Raw genomic sequence first — 17,738 nt, forward strand, 5'->3', positions numbered from 1 at the left:
AGATAGTAAGTCTATTTTTTCTCAGAAGATCTCTTTAAAATTCCTACAACTATAAAAAGAGTGCTGATGAAAAAAAAAAATGTAGACATGCTGATCTCATTTCAAGGAAAAATTTAAGCATAATCCCTGACTGTAAAATGACCCACAAAATGACTTCGACATGAATCTCAAGACAAGAGGGAATTCTAAGGGAAATCTGTTTCAAAATAGTCCAAGCAAGTTGGCATGATGATTAAACACATCTAAAAGGTAATTGCACTTCACTGATGAGGTGATACACCTGAACTCTTGAGACACAGAAATCAGGGAGATCTAAATAGCTCCTCTTGTCTCCTCCTTCCTTCCGTGTAGAGATTAGAAGACTAAGGGGCAGAGAGGTTAGCTGACTCATCCATATTAAACAGTAAATCCTGGCCGATCTTGCATTTGATTATAGCCACAGCTTTATGATATAATATAGTAGGTTCTTTCTTTTTTTTTTCCTTTCTTTCTTTCCCTTTCCTTCCTCCCTCCCTCCTTCCCTCCCTCCCTCCCTTCCTTCCTTCCCTTTTCTCTCTCTTTTCTATGTACTATATGCTATTGTATATATATATATATATATATATATATATATATATATATATATATGTATAAAACATACAAACTAACTTAAACATAGTATAATAACACAAGAATCCATACTGTATAATATTCACAACTGTTTTTCTATGAAAGTAAAATATACTGGAGAGGGAAACTGTCTTCTTAATTTCAGGGATTTGTGTTATTGTTGTCACTGCTGCTAAGATCTCTATTGTGGTGGGTATTCTATTTGTTGCATTTAAGTAATGGACAAAGATGAAAAATTAACTTAATGGGTCTGGGGGCACCTGAAGTTAAAGGAAGGTTATTTCATTTGTCCGTATGAGACATGACATCATAGTTCTGCTGTTACTTGTTTCAAGAGCTGGACATTAGCCTTGTCTTTGGTGAACCTGCCTGCTCCTGTTTGCATAGCTACCTCTCCAAATATAAGAGACATATTAATCAAATGTGGATAGATGAAATTTACTAATGGTAAGAATTAAAATAGATGTAGACTACATCCAAATAACTCACCAGTGAAATACCAAGGCTTGGCCAATCTTACTTGCATCATTACCTGGAAGAATGTTGTCTGTAATTCAGCTAAACATTCAAATCAGTAACCATGGATCTTAAATACATTTAACTTGATTCATTTAATCTGCTAAATATATGTTATATAAGCAAGTAGAAAATCAGACTGACTACCATCTAACTTTTAACCATTTTATTTTTCAAGTAAAGAAAATCAAAGCTCAGAAAGGTTATCAACTTGGTCAAAATAAAAAAAAAAGTAAGGGGTAGAGTCCCCCAAATTCAGTCAAGATTTTAATTTCTATTATAATACATAGTTGGTGATATAGTCTGTAAACACCTACTTTAACTGAATTTCAATTTAAAATAACATTTAAACTTCTAAAAACTTAAATATTTTAAAAACATATATTTAATATTATACATAGGACATGCATATCATATATATATATGAGTAGCCTTGGGGAAAGAAACCAGCATGTAATAGAATTCAGTACTTTCGAATTAATTCTTGGCTGTTAGACTCTCTAGTCCTTTCCCCCATTTACTCCTTAAGTCTTCAAAGAAAGGAATCAGTCTTTCTGAAAACTATGTCAAAAACCCTCTAGTTGATGAGTTGTACCCTAGTTCCGTAACTTCAAAATATTGCTTTTCTCTTTACTGTTTGATATTTGTCATCACAAATAAGAAATTCTTTTATATATCCCATTATGGGTTGAACTGTGCCCCCACTCAAGAAAGATATCTTAGAATATGACCTTATTTGGAAATAAGGTTTTTACAGATGCAATCAAGTTGCAATAAGGTCATTAGTGCAGGTCCTAATCCCACATGACCTAATCCAAAATGTCCTTAATGGGGAACTTTGGACACAGAAACAGACACAGAGAAGATGGTGTAAAGGCATAAAGGGGAACGACATACAAAGACGGAGGATCTGTGGGATGTACCAACAAACCAAAGAAAACTAAAGACTGCAGGAATACCGTAAGAAGCCAGGTATGGAAGGAGGCAAGAAGGAATCCCCTGTCAGTTTCAGAGGATGCACTCCTCTGCCAACACTTTGATCTTTAGACTTCTAGCCTCCAGACTGTGAAGCATTGCATTTCTGTTGTTTATGACTCCCACTTGGTGATACTTTGTTATGGTGGCTCTAGGAAACTGATACATATCCCACTAAACTAATTAGAAGAAATTTTGTTTGCTTTTCTAAATATCTTTCTTTTAGTTGCCAGTTTCTTCCTTTTACACTGGAGCAACAAAAACTAACTGCCTTGTATCATCCCAGTTCACTCTAGTCTATTTTCAGAAATTACCTTAGAGAAAACAGCATAATGTAAATGGTTCTTTTGTTTTCAAGAAATAAGTATAAAGTAAAAGGCCACATAGATAATAATTTCTCTTTGTGTGGTGGATGTATTTTAAGGATTATCACCAAATATTTAAATGCACATTTAAAATATAAATTCCTATCAATTTGGCTTCAACAAACTATCTGGTTTGATGATACTGCTACCCATCCATGGCTGTAACCTGATTAGTCACAGTACTTGCATGTGATGATTTTTCTAAAATGCTTCTCTAAATCATCCTTTCTCTAAATCTGGCTACTTCTTTAGTTCAAGATTTCAATGTCTCTTAATAGGCTCTTAACTGATTACTTTCCTCCAATTTTAACAGTCCTGATAAAACTGACAGATCCGTTTTGTTCCAGTGATAGCAAATGCCACATGTATCATAAAAACTATTATTGTTCGTTCTATGTGTTTTACGTGGTCTAGTTCACTTAATCAGGAAGAAAAAGACAGTGCTCAGAAAGATTAAATAACAGGCTTAAGGTCATATATAAAGTAGTAAAGCTGAAATTCTGTTCCCCTCCAAAATATATAAACTTTTTTACTATATCATAAAAGTCTCTTCATATAGGCCATTAGGGAAAAAAAAGTTATGCTGGTTGTCAGATAGCTTTTGAATGTTGCAGCTTCTTTATGACCTTGGTTTTGATGATTTTTTTAAAACCATTAGATATTGTTATGTTCAAACTATTAACAGACACTCAGTATTCAGGGAAGAATTCCTGAAAGCCTCAGGCCAATCCATCTCATTTTTTTTTTTTTAACATCTTTATTGGGGTATAATTCCATCTCATTTTTAATTCAGTTGACATAATTTTTGGTGAACAGGATGCAAGTTAAAATTTCAGATAGTTGATAAGGGTTACCAAAGATAATACAATTATATATCAGAATGATTTTAACTACACTTGAACTTATACGTTAGCTAGTTGTGTATACACAATCAGTATGCACCAACTTGAAAAATTTAATTTTTCTGATTATAAAACTTCAGGTAATTTTAAAACAGACAGAGATTTTATTTTAATTTTTTAAAACTCTGACCTCTAACCTGTAGCCTCATCGTGACAATGGCTACAAAATTGGGTGTTAGAATGCTTCTTTAGATGTATCTGTGTATGTGCATGTTTGTATGTATATGTTGATAGACTCAGCATAAAGGATTTGATGATCTAAAGTAACTTTTAGCTTCCTAGGAAGATGAGTACCCATAGGATGACCACAGCATTTATGATTCAGAGAGACCTTTGAGATGGAAAGGATGTGGAGGGCATCATTAACAAAGATGCTGGACAAACAGGCATAGTATGGGACTTCTGCTGATAAATAAGGGCAGGTGGTCACCCTAAATATGCACAAAATTGATACAGCAATAAGTTAAAGAAAAGGGAGATGAGAAGAGTATTTAAAATATATTTTACTGAGAAATGGCAAGGAATTACTTGAGTGGCAATGAATTCAACCCCGTATCATTCACTCTAGAACTATTCAGGTATGTTATGAAAATCTATGTGTATTTTCTTGAAAAATGTCTCTCACAACCAAGTACATCAAAATACTGTAGCACCTTCTATCTGATAAACCCGCTTCTCATAGGGAAGTGGGTGATTCTGGTGATAGCCACCACTAAGTCGGAGAAACAGCACATGAGTCCATCTTTGGCCTCTGGTTTCTCAGGATAGGCACAAAATGAACGAGTCTTGTTTTTCTTTTTCTCTAATTCAAACAGTAGCACAATGGGGAGCTATTAGGCATCGCTGATAATACTTAATAAAGCTAATACTCATCTTGCATAGTCACCTGTAACTCAATTCATAGTTATTGAGTTCATAGGTGGCATATTTACAAAACATTGCCCAGAAACACAGCAACGAAAATGTAATGGTTTCTTTTGTAGTATCTAGGGTCATTATCAGCTTCAATTGTTTCATCTTCACCTTTATATAACTGCTAAAATTTCTAATTCTGCCAATAGTCAAGCCTTTTAAAGAAGTACACACTAATATAATTTGCCCATTTGAAAAAGAATACTATATACTACCTTTCAAGTGAGGGCTGTGTACGTGCATTCTTTGCAGATGTAGGTTTATCGGAACAAATTCTAATGTTTTCTCTCCTTTGCTGCTGCTTGATTTGAAAGAGGACCCTAGGTGGAAAAAAAAAAATTAAACATCATTAGTAAATAAATAGTGTGTGTATGTGTGTGTGTATGTGTGTGTGTGTTGAAAAGTACATTTGACATAGAAAAATGTTATAAGAATTTCAGAAAGAAAAACATATTCTGTATGAGTGGATTTTCTTCTCAGAAATTTAATTTAAAAAAATTCTCAGTTACCCCTATAATGATACCATGAGGTAAAATAGTGCAATTTTTTCTTCTTTGTTTTTCATGCCAAGATGGTAGAGTTGGAAATAAAAGTTTTCTGCTTTTTGTTTTTTGTTAAATCTTGACTTTTCTATGTCCAGAACAACAGTATTTATTATTGTTTTCACATAACATACATGAAATTCATTTCAGTTTGAATATGTAAAGTCATTGATTTCATACCTGTTTCCTTGCTGAGTTCTGTCAGAATGTCTTGGTACATATTCACCATTTGATCACAGTGAGTAAGGACATTTTTTCGTAGATTGTCCCAGTGTGGAGAAAGCTCACCAAGTTCTTTTAGCTCCTGGTTTCTGTTACAATGAAAAAGAAGAGAAAATATTTATTTTGATCTTAAACCCACAGACACAAAATGCTTAATCAGGGTTGCCAAACTAACTGATTCACCATCCCTTTCAGGAAAGCTCTGTGCTTATTAGGAAAAAAAATCATTTTAACACAAAGGAAGAAGTGACTAGGTTAGGCCACACAAACATTAAAGTCCTGTATGTCAAAGAGCAAAAAAAAAAAGGTTTAAATTTATTGATAAAAATTTCACAAAGATGGCAAAGACTTATTATCCTTAATATAAATAGAGGCCATTCAGTTAAAACAAAACAAAACAAAACACTAAACCTCAATAGAGAGATAGCTAAGTTCTAGGCTTTGACGATCCCACATGAAATAATTTGGAAAGGGTTATCTGACTGTGAAGGAAACAGAAGCTAACCACAGAATCTAGTTTATATATAATATAGCTGTAATCTTTCTAAAGCCCATAAAGAGTATGATCAGGTATGATTTTACTGGTCTCAATTTCTCCTAAGGACAATTTAGGTAAATACTGTATGCCTATATTTTGTCCCCTCTTTATCAAAAGAAGAGCTAATCAAGATCTAGGTTTTAATTATTAACTTTAATTCTCTACCCTTTAGCCATGTTAATTTAAGTCATAAAATGCCTTTTTAAATTATAATGATAAATGGTTTAATATGCTTCTTGGTTAGATTTCTCATTCATTTCTATAACCTTTTACCAACAACATTTTCATGAGGCAGTTTAACCAGCAGTAATGAAACTTCTTTGCTATTTTGGCTGTGAAACATGCTAAATACCAAGCTAATAAATTCAGAAGATGTAGAAGCTTTAACATCCTGTTAAATTCAGGAATAATGGATGGTGTGCAAAAATGTGACTTGCTTCCAAATGCTTGTAGCTGCCTTTGTTTGGTTTCAATGGGAATGCTATATAGTATTGCTGCATCTTCCATCTGAGGTCTTCACAATTTTTGTGAACATTAATCTCATTCTCAACTTTTCCACAGATTAACTTTCATCAGACAACATTCATGGAAGTAATTAATCAATGGACAATGGGAGTAAAGGAAATTCATGACCAAAGCGGGGTTAGGAGAGAAGGCTGAGGAGTGGGGAAGTCAAGTTCTCTGTGTGGACTCAGATGGTAGGGTATTGAAATTCAGGACAAAACAAACAGATAATTCCAAAAGCTGGAGATACCAAGTCTAGAAGAATCTGGGCAATTAGGTCAAATCTGAGGTAGAGAGCAAGTGTGATATGTCAACTTAATATGTAAGATTTTGGGTTTTACTTTCAATATATGGTTATAATAGAAATCTTAACTAGGTATTACTGTTTAACACTAATAAACGCACCATGGGTTTACAATTTATGTTGTCTCTGAATTCCTATCAGAAATAATAATTATAAGGGAGGTGGCGATGGAGGGGATGGTAAGAGTGAAGCCCCTGACTACGGTGTGGAATATTGGGGTGGAGTACACCTCCCTGCCCAAGAGGAGTCCGACAAAGTGTGATCAGAAAATCTTAGCGTTCTGTAGGGAGTGACTTGAAGGAAGCCGGGAGGAATCTACAAACTGGGGTTTAAAATTCATTACACTCCTCCAATATGTCAAAACTTACATACAGGAATAACTAGACGAAACCTGGCGTTCACTGCTTTCTTGTTCTAAGAGAGGACATTAAACAGATACACATTCTGAAAGGGACAAACAAACAACATAAGGTTTCTCCGCATTAAAAAAGTTCAGGGACTTCCCTCGTGGTTCAGTGGTTAAGACTTTGCCTTCCAATGCAGGGGGTGCGGGTTCGATCCCTAGTCGGGGAGCTATGATCCCACATGGCTTGCGGCCAAAAAACCAAAGTATAAAACAGAAGGAATATTGTAACAAATTCAATAAAGACTTTAAAAATGGTCCACATCAAAAAAAACCTTTTTTAAAAAAAGTTCAAATATAGGAGAACTAACTATAGAATAAAGGTATAATAAACTAGAGTAATGAAAAAGGTATAAAACAAAATGGGGCAGAGTAAGAAAGTAAATTTTTAGAAAATGAAAGAAATTAATTACATTAATACATTAAAATAGAGAAGATAATTGGCTGCATGAAAATCAGTAAACTTTTCAATCAGGAAGGCTAGGGCTGTTTGTATTATATTTTGATTTGTCACTCAGTAAACAAAAACTTTAGCATCTAAGAGCCTTGTTTTATATCTCCATCCAGGTTCTCTGGAAGGCAGGGCCTGAGATCAAGCAATCCTAGGTCAGTCAGAGGGAGGTAAGAAGGGAAGTGCTGAAGGGAAAAAGCGAAAACAGGCATAACGTCGTTCGTTATCAAGCTGGGCAGAACTTCACAAGAAAACACAGCTGGTTAGGTGGCCATGTGGAATGACTCCAGAGAAGTCATACGGAACCTCTGCACCTTGGAACAGATTGTTAGATGGAGGAAAATGCATTTATATGCCAGTTCCTTACCATCCACTCTATTTCACTGGTAAAGATTCATCCGATGGGACTTTAGCTCCTCTGTACTTCTAGTTATGCAATCTGTCTCCTCCACGCAGCCACTGCGGGGGCAATATTCCAGTGGAGACAGAACTTTCCTGGGTCTGGTAAAATATAGGTGCCAAGTCCACTCTGGATACTTCCACGGATACTTCCACCATTGGGTGCATGATAATGGCTGGTCTTCACCTTGAGGGAGACTGATAAGCTGGTGGCATCAGGAGATAAGGTGACAATGGTGTCACCGGTTGGGGTTCTCCATTGAGCAAGTGGTCAAAACTTGAAGACACATTCCAGTTAAGCCAGCACAGAAAAGCACATAAACTGAGCCCAGGAGGGGCTCTCCATTGAGCAGGTGGTCAAAACCTGAAGACGTGTTGGGGGTGAGTGGGCATAGGAAAACACAAAAACGGGGCCCAGGACAGGAAACTTCTTGCACAATTCCGATCCATTTATGAAATCCAGATAGCATATAAGACAACATTCTTCATCTTCTGCAAGAGGGAAGTTCAAGTACAATCCTTCAAAATGACGGCCAGGTGTAACTTCCCAAAGATTTAAAGAGAAGCAGCGAACCAAGCACAACAGTCAATACTCCAGCTGATTCTGGGGGCCTTAGCTGCTGGTATTCATCATTCTACCACTCATTTCAAATTTGCCTCATACTCCACTGGCATTTCTGGAGTGCTGCCTTGTGAGGTCACTCTTCGTTTCCTTGCTGTTATGGAATTTTAGTTGTGGCAATTTCCCATGCACTTCTGGCCATGGAACACCTCTGAGTTCTAGATAAATTTCTCTTTGCTCAGCAGCCCTACTTCCCCATGGTGTATCTCTTACTATCTTTGCTGGTCCATTTAATTAGGAATGTACGGTAGTCAGATCACACATGAAATCAACCACAACTTCCAGTTAAGTGGGACTCTTAATGGGTCCCCTGACAGAATGCCTGTCCCCATACTCCAAGAACCAGGATTCTAACTGGCAAAGTCTAAGGCTGTAGGGAAAGAAAGCGCAGATCCCCAAAAGTGGGGCACTGTGATTGATTATAAGGGCTAACCCTTTCTTCTAGAGGTGGATATTTTAGCTATAGCGGGCACAACATCCTATACCAGCTGTTGGTTTAGCATATAAACTTCATCCTGGAGGATAGTATCCCAACCCTAAGTTTTTTTACCCAAGCTGGTACCTTAGCTGAGTCTTTCATGGTTAATATTATTCCACTGTTCTATCAGGTCTGTGGCTTTTGGGTGGAGGGGCATGCAGTGATTACAAACTCATGTCGCACCTCGTTTTACGTAACACTTGTCCTTTGGTTGGAGTAATGTTATGTGGGACACCAGATCATTCTGTAAGCCATCAGATGGGGGTGCCAGCAGTGGCACTGTGAGCAGAAAAGGGAAACACGTATTCAGACTATGTTTCATGTCCCAGGATAAACTGCTGCCCTTTCCAAGGTCAAAGGGATGCAACGTAATTGACCTGCCACCAAATAGCTGCTGGGTCTCCCCCAAGGAATGGTACCATATTCGTGTCCATTGCCAATCTATTTCTGGCATTTAACATTTAGCAGTGGCAGTAGCTATATCAGCCTTGGAGAGGGAGGCCACGCCTCTAGGTCCATGTATAACCCGTGTCTGCCACCAAGGCCATTCTCTTCGTGGGTCTATTTCACAAACTCTGGAGTGTCCAAGAAAGGAGTCTGGCTAATCCATGGGCAGGTGATAATGTTCTCTGGTCATAAAGAGTATTTGCTTTCTGATGGGCATGGCTCAGGCATACTTGTGCTCACTCCTATAAGCCCATCTACATACCCTTGCCCATACTCCTTGAATCCAATCTTCTAGTCTTATTTCTTCCAGGCCCGTGAAGCCATTCACTTTGCTAAACTTAATATATATCCATACCTCAGGCCATCTCTCCCTCTAAATGATTAACAATCATACTGTTTCTCAGATCTCCCCACTGGATGGATTTTCTTCATTATTGACCTTAAGGTCCACCTAACACATCAGGCTCACCCATCTTTTTAAGAGTTTGAGTGTCTTCTTCCTCCATGAGTTAATCAAAATGCAAGAGAAGCATCATAAGATAGAGGTACTAACATGAGATCAGTGACATGAGACTCTGGGACAGCTCTTTACGATATATGCTCATACCTCCTGGATCTGCTTAAGCCCAGTTCCGAATGTATCACTCCCACCACACAATACATTACTCCTACATCATACAATGGGATCACAGTAGTACCCAGTTCACAATGGGCAGCTCTAGGCCCAGAGTCATTCTGTGTCTAAATCGTCAGGGGTTTAGTCTCTAACTAGGGCCCAGTATCACACTGGGATGATGCAGGAACCACCAGTACATTTCAGAACCCTAAAGGTCTGCACTGAAACAATCCTACCTGAAGTTGCTGAAGCCTCCACAGGGCAGCATTATTTCTCACCATGGATACGTTCAGACCCATTGTTCAATCTCATGTACCCAAGGGCTGGCAACACAGTTAGGAACTTTGGAAATGTTCCTCTTCCTTGGGCTCTATTTGACACACTCTGCTTCTCCATTAATGGTTATATATATATACACACATATATATATACTATATTTTTGATAAATATGATATATATGACTTTCATACATATTTATGACATATATATGACTTTTATATACATAAAGTCTGAATGGTATATGCATCAGAAATATAGTTCAAATCACAGCAATTATTTATGTACATAGATGAAGAAGGTCTTTTTTGTGTATGTATATGTATGTGCTATATTCCTGATTTCCCCCATTATTTGTCATTGAACCAACATATGTTAGAGGTGGAGCAACCATACGTGCCAGTTTACACCTGTTACTCCATTGTAATTATCAGCACCTCTTTCATTTGCAAAATATCCCTTTAAATGACCCAAGTTTTAGGATATCAGAATTAACATATCCTTTTTGATATAGTAAAAGAAAACAACAGCTACAAACTCACAGAATGTCATGGCTGGAAGGAAATTTAGGAAACAATTTGAAACCTCTTGCTTCACAGATGGAGGCATCTAAATAAAGCTGCTTGTTAATCTCAGAGTCACTAGAAAAACATAAGCCTTTTAGACTATAATTCTATACCAACTCTTTTCTCACCCCATAAGATTCTCCACTGTACGAACAAAGAAATACAAAACAAATTAACAAAATTCCAAACAATAAACACAGTGCCTTGTTTATGAAGGTACTCAATGAACATATATGGAGTGAAGGGGTATAGAACCTGGAGCTATTGACTTCTAAAATCACATTTATAAACTTTCATGTACTTTTTTTTTTTAACTTTCATGTACTTTTAACATTAAACCTGAACAAAGGGTAAGTTGTAAGTTGAGATTTTTTTACTTCTGTATCTTTCAGTTCAAGTGGCACGGCTACTAGGTATGCAGTAATAATCTCTAAAATATGTTCAAGTGCATAGTGGTGTCTAGTATTCTGAGACTCACAGATAATGGCCCCTGTGGTCCAGTCTGCATGTTGCCACTTTTATCTAAACAGAAATCTGGCATTAACATTATAATTAAACAGTTACACATCTTTACTAAACCTTTGGTGTGAATGGAAAAAGTGATGAGCTGTGTAAATGCATTTTTAATCCATAGAAAAATATTTTTAAAACACTCCGCTATCTATTAACATTATCATTTTACTCACAGTAACACCTTCTGCTTTCAAAAGCTGTCTCCTTTAATTGCTACCTTACAACAATGACAATGAATATTTCTTTCTGGAAAATCCACTGCCCTGCTAAACACACACAATCTCTTATGAATTCCCTACCTTACTCTCACTAAAGTTCTATTTTTAAAACAAATTTTCTAGCTTGTCTCTAACTCTTTCCAATTCTCCAAGACTCCAATAGGTAGGCACAGGAAGTTGAAAAGACAAGACTGAATATTCAAATACTAATAAGCTTGGGCCGCTTACACATTAAAGTTCTCTTGGCACTTACTGCCATCCATCCACTTTCACTTTGCTACCTACAAAAATAAAAGGCAAATCATATAAAATATGTCTCCAAAGGAGACAGGTGATTGCTAAGGCCTACTTGAGAAATACCTAATGCTCTATGGTTCTTGACATTCAACTGTAAAGACTGACATTCTTGATACTTGATGAAATATTCATACAGATCTCTGGTGTATTTTTGCCTATATGGTTTGTTTCATCTTACCTTGTTTAAATATTTCAAAAATACATGCTTTTTCTCTTTAGGAAAATTGCAAGTTCCTGGAGGTTATTATGACCCTCTGAACCTTCCATAATGTGAAACACACTACTAAGTATAACATGTTTGAAACACAGACTATTAAATAACATGAAGAGAAAATGAGACCAAAAAAAAAAAAAAAAAAAAAAACCCAAATGACTCTTGAAGAGTAAAAAGAAATAACTGAACACAAAATGAGTCACAGAGAAACTGAAAAGGAAATAGCCAAAGCTGCTTTCACATATAATGCATGAAACACTGGAAAGATTATTAAATAGGTAAATGTTTTTTAAACTTCATTACTTACACCCCTGGGGCTGTCATGGCTAGAAGGACAGGGAGGGTGCTGGGCAACAGGGAAACCAAGTAGGCAAACTGGCATCCGGCCCTTTTCCTTACTCCAGCCATCCACCTGCTCTAACTGAATCTCCCTAATTAATACTGGAATTCTCTGTACAGAGCTGTAAACAGTTTCTACTGCTGAAAAATAAAGCTAGGTTTAAGACTACCAAAACAGAACCTAGTTCAAAGAGGAAAAAGTTTAGCATCTACTTAAAGCCTCTATTTAAAAGTAGTTTCAAAGCCTGATGATGATGTATTCAAGGGGGGGAATTCCAACATGGGGAAAACTTTGCTCTGAGTCTGTGAGTTACAGAGACTTGTCTTGTTTATCGTCTTGTCCCACCACAGTCCTTTGTCCATAGAAAGTGTTCCATGTAGGCCTGTTAACTGAATGAAAGATTTGCTTGAAGACTGTAATTCTTAGATTTTCCTGAAATTCGAGATAAAGTCAAAATATAAGCTAACCCCAAAGTAGAATGCTGAGCTCTGCCCCAGTTAAAATGGATACGTGCAATACATAAATGAGTCACTGTTGAGTCTTCTAACCTTATACGGTTGAGATCTGTAACCCTAGTTTGGTTATGTCTTCCTCAAGGATGGAGAGAGATTTGAAATGTATCTTCATATGGCATCTCCTACTGTGATGGTTAATTTTACGTGTCAACTTAGCTAGACCACAGGGTGTCAGATATTTGGTCCAATGTGATTGCCGGTGTTTCTATAAGGTTGTTTTGGATGAGATTAACACTTAAATCTATAGACTGAGTAAAGCAGATTGTCCTCTCTACTTTGGGTGGGCTTCATCCAATCAGTTGAAGGCTTGAATAGAGCAAAAAGGCTGACCATCCCCTGACTAAAAGAGAACTCCTCCTGCCAGGCTGACTTTGAGCTGGGACACTGGCTTTTCCTGGGTCTCAAGCCTGCTGGCCTTTGGACTAAAACTACACCATAGTCTTTCCTAGGTCTCCAGCTTGCTCACTCACCCTGAAGATCTGAGGATGAGTACACACACACACACACACACACACACACACACCTTACTAGTTCTGTTTCTCTAGAGAATCCTGAGTAATACACTAACTATGTAGAGATTCATCAGAAAGCGTTCTTTCTGCTTGGTGTAAAAGAAGTTGGGGGTGGTGGTGAGATGGAAACATCTAGAATACAGTTTAGGCTCTTTCATGAACTTTTATCCCTCCCACTACATTTTACAAATACTCTGACTTCTTCAAAAGAAAAATAACCATAGAAATGCTCAGCCTGTCTAAGGGACATACACAAGAAATCTCTAGTCCTGAGGCCAAAGTGCCACATGTGAGCACCTATCTTATTAGAAGTGTAAACCCAGAATAATCAACTTAACATATCTGGTTATGTGAATTCAAAAATTCCTGAAATTACGAAAAGTAATTATTGTAAGAAAGAGTGCCCAAGAGTAACAGTTAATTCATTTACAAGAAGGTAGTAAGACCAAATAGCCTGATAAAAATTTATCTACCAAAGGATACAGACCAGTAAGAAAGACATTAAAATGTTATTTGAAATTGTTATTATCTAAGCAAATAGAAATATTTTCCTACAATGAGCTGTACAATACCATTTTGTAGAATAAAAATGGCTACACAATTTAAATAGAGCCTTTTGGTAGTTACCACACTCTAAAAGTACATGTGGGTGTACGTGGGTGGCAAGTTTAAGAGGCAAATGGCTTTCATTCATTAAGCAAAATTAGACCTTAAAACAAACCTGAAAGAAGCCATAAAAATGTACCCATTAGGAAAAAAAATTAAACATGAAATAGTCAATGAAGTGTAGACTCCATAAATGACTGGTGGGTGGCTTCATTTCATAAAGTGGCCCGGTGACACCATAAAACTGAACAAAGTTCAACTACATGTCAAGTTTCACAGTATTTTCAACGCACAATTCAAACTGTCTGTGCTTTAACCTGTAGAGGGATAAAAACTGCATCCATAAATCACAGGCCTTTTTAAAATGCATTTTTGTAAATGACAACGTGGGTAATGTTGCAATCCACGAGCCACTATTTCACTGGAAAAAGTGACTGGATATTCTGAGTGGTCATTCACTCTGATTTTCATGTGACATTGAAACAAGCGGCTGTTGTACTATACACTCAAGGTTTCAAGTTTATATGCAAAGACTAAGCATTGGAACACAGTAACTAGAGGAATTAGCTGTAATCACAGAATCTGTTTGTATCTGATAAACAGCCGGATTCTATAATTTAATTTTAGGTAGCTGCGTTAGAAAAAAACGAGGAGTGATAAGTATGTCTTATTCCATCCTGAGAGTCTATTTGCTGCTCCTGATAAAGGTGATTTGGTGTTTATTTACTTCCACATAACATCTTCTTTACCCTTCAAAGTTTGTCAAACATGGTCATTTATTGTTTTAATATGTTAAAGCTCAGTGTTTCATTTATGCTTAAAATGGTGGCGTGTTCATATGAAGTTTCTCCTAAATCCACATATACTAATATATGTCTTTTTATTTTGGGTAGCCATGAAAATTACTCACTGTACCTGAAAGGCTACTAAAGCAAGAACAGATACTCACACTGTTACCATTTTTCATTATTCATGCCCATACTTTTAGAAAGTGCAAACGTTTGTGAGTATCACCCTTTTGAATTCTCACTCCTGCATTTGGAGTGCAGATGTCACCCAGTTCAGTTTCATAGGTAGACAGAATTCAAGAGGCTCTCAAAGTGCTGGAAGTAGAGCTCTTTGGGGAAAACCGTAAGGCTTTCCAGGTAATCAAGGTTACTTTTGTATAGAATGTGTCTCTTTTCTTACTCTTAAAACACTCCTCAGATATAATTGTCCCAGAGCCCGACTAAACAAAATTAAAAATTCAGTCTCACTAGGCACATTTCAGGTGCTCGATAGCTACATGGCTATCAGAGTAGGCAGTGCAGTATAGAACATTTCCATCATCGTGGAAAGTTCTAGTGAACAACATTGTTCTGGAAAAATGGGAAGAATATAAGTGAGAAGTAAAGTGACTTGTTTGATGCCATATTGTTAGGAAGTGGCAGAATCAAGACATGTACCGAGGTCTTGTGAATGCAAATCTTGTTCTCTTTTTTATTTTAATTTCTGGTGAGTATGATTTCTTTTAAGCCAGTATCCTTCAATAGGAGGACAAGATTGGAATCTCCCATCTGAGGGACTCATCTGTATGTAAATTCCACCCAGGTCAACAAAGAGCTGGTGCAAATATTTTGCTCAAGTGTGCACTTACCAGACAGCCTTGGCTGCCATAATTGCTGGAATCTCAAACAACAAAACAAAATTCTTATGTATTTTCTATTCCTTTAACAAATATTTAGCGGTGCTGATTATCCTTATTCATGCCAGGCACTATAATAAGAACTTTATAAATATTCACTCATTCTATATGCATAATAGCCCAAGGAAGTAGCTATTATTATTATCATCCTTATTTTTTAAATGAGGAAACTGAGACTCAGGGAAGATAAGTAATTTACCCAAAGTTATCCAGATAGTGAGTAGCAGAGTTGGGATGAAGCCCAGGAAGTTTGTCTAGGGTGCCCATGCTTTAAACTACTATGCTAGATAGACTCTCCATTAGAAATACAGCACAATCTCACTCTCACTAGAAATCACATCAAGAACATATATCTTGATACTATCAGCTTGAGGAAAAAACAAAATAAAACGCTTCTGTTTTTGCAGACAAGGGTAAAGCTTGATGTCAGCCTTCTTATTCTTTACATTAAATTCCAATGAGCAGGAAGAAAGGGGGGATTTATGTTACTAGAACTCTTTAAAATTAGAGATGCTACTGCTGGTTATCCTAGATCAGTGCTGTCCAATAGAACTCTCTGTGTGATGGTGATGTTCCAAAGCTGTGCTATTTAATTACAATGGTTACTAGCCATATGTGACTACTGCACACTTAAAATGTGACTAAGGTGATGGAGAAACGAAATTTTAAATTTCATTTCATTTTAACAAATTTTAACTTAAGTTTCAATAGCCACATGGAGCAAGCAGCATCTGTACTTAATAGCAAAGACCTCGATGGTTCAATTAAGAGCCAAAGAGGGCTCCTTTCTTTCTTCTAAACCTTGTGCTTGTCCATTATGTCCTACATCAAAGAATTATAACTTATCTATTCAGTCATGCAGGTCAGAATGCTTAAGTTATTCTGCACGCCTTACCTCCAGAGATAATCCACCACCAAACTCTGCTCATCAAAAAAAATCCCAAATGTTTGTACATTTCACCATTTCCCCCCAGCCACCACGGTCTAAGTCACCACCATTGTTCGCCCAGACAAACACAACATCCCTAAATTGTTTTATCCCTCCACACTTGCTTCCCTTTTTCTAAGTGTAATCATGTTATTCTCTTCACGCAATTTCAGCTGTTCTTGGGAAAAGACTACATTCCTGAGTGCTCATTATATGCCAGGTATTATGCTAGATTCCAGGAATAGTACAATAAGAAAATTGACAAGTTCCTCCTTTTCTGTGTCCCAGAAGGCCCTAACTAATCTGAAGTCTGAAGCCTGACTATCATTCCAAAATCACTGTCTCAGCTCTAAATACACCAGCTTTGTGAGAGAAGTCCATTTTTCTGCCCACTGGGAATTTGTAGTACCATATAATAAACGTATCTACGAGGTATGCACTTACATACACACAGACCCCAAATCCCACAGCCATAAGTGCTAGAGTCTCCTGATTGTTCACTTAATTTCTACAGTAGCCCTGTAGGACAAATGATAATATTATTATCTAAAAAGTGAAAAAAAAATTGAAAATTGAGAAATCGTGTAATCTTCTAAAAATTATAAGTACGTATCAAATGGCAGATAAAGAGGTTTTGGACTCGGGTTGATAATTATTCCAATTCCGTGTTTTTATCATCACAACGTACACTGTCTCCTACTCAATCCATGTGAAATAAAGAATCCTGGCACAATGGACAAATATGCTTCTGAATGAGCTTTGCCTTATTTGTTCCTGTGGGGCTATGGCAATAACCAAACAACAAAATAAAACACATATTTCTATCGCCAGCTTGGTGATACTAAGCGCTCTACAGGACATCTCATTAAATGATACCAAGAATCTATAATGATGAACTTAATGGCACACAGCATCTGCCCTCAATACTAGGAGTTGGTAGGGCCAATGCACTCTTTCCATGATAAATAATACACCACATGGTATTCCAACCTTGCATCAACGTTGCATGAAGAAAAATGAACAGAAGAAATAACACTCATCAGCTATGAGTCAACAGTGGAGTCCCAATGGGATACTTTTTTATGCACCACTTTTGGATATTTAGGACTTAAGATTTTCCTCAGAGAAAGCAAACAAGAGAGACAGAAAGAAACACAAAGAGAAACAAAGTGGAAGAGATAGAACACTATAAAAAAATCTATGAAATTCATCAGTTTGAGGTTTATTCAGTATCTATGAGACCTAAACAGAATAGCTGACTCCT

General features: G+C 36.8%; 1 protein-coding gene across 5 annotated transcripts in view; it reads right to left on the minus strand.

Moving 5' to 3' along the window:
- The window catches only part of INPP4B (inositol polyphosphate-4-phosphatase type II B), a 487,644-nt gene that overhangs the window by 159,680 nt on the left and 310,226 nt on the right, over positions 1-17,738 (minus strand). For all 5 annotated transcript variants that reach the window (XM_060012086.1, XM_060012084.1, XM_060012085.1 and 2 more), the window contains 2 exons: positions 5,002-5,132; positions 4,495-4,599 (listed from right to left, as the gene is read on the minus strand). In XM_060012086.1, coding sequence (XP_059868069.1) covers positions 4,495-4,599; positions 5,002-5,132 — 236 coding nt within the window. The remainder of the gene's footprint in view (positions 1-4,494; positions 4,600-5,001; positions 5,133-17,738) is intronic.

The sequence above is a fragment of the Delphinus delphis genome, chromosome 5, assembly GCF_949987515.2.
Source record: "Delphinus delphis chromosome 5, mDelDel1.2, whole genome shotgun sequence".
NCBI classification, from domain to species: Eukaryota; Metazoa; Chordata; class Mammalia; order Artiodactyla; family Delphinidae; genus Delphinus; species Delphinus delphis.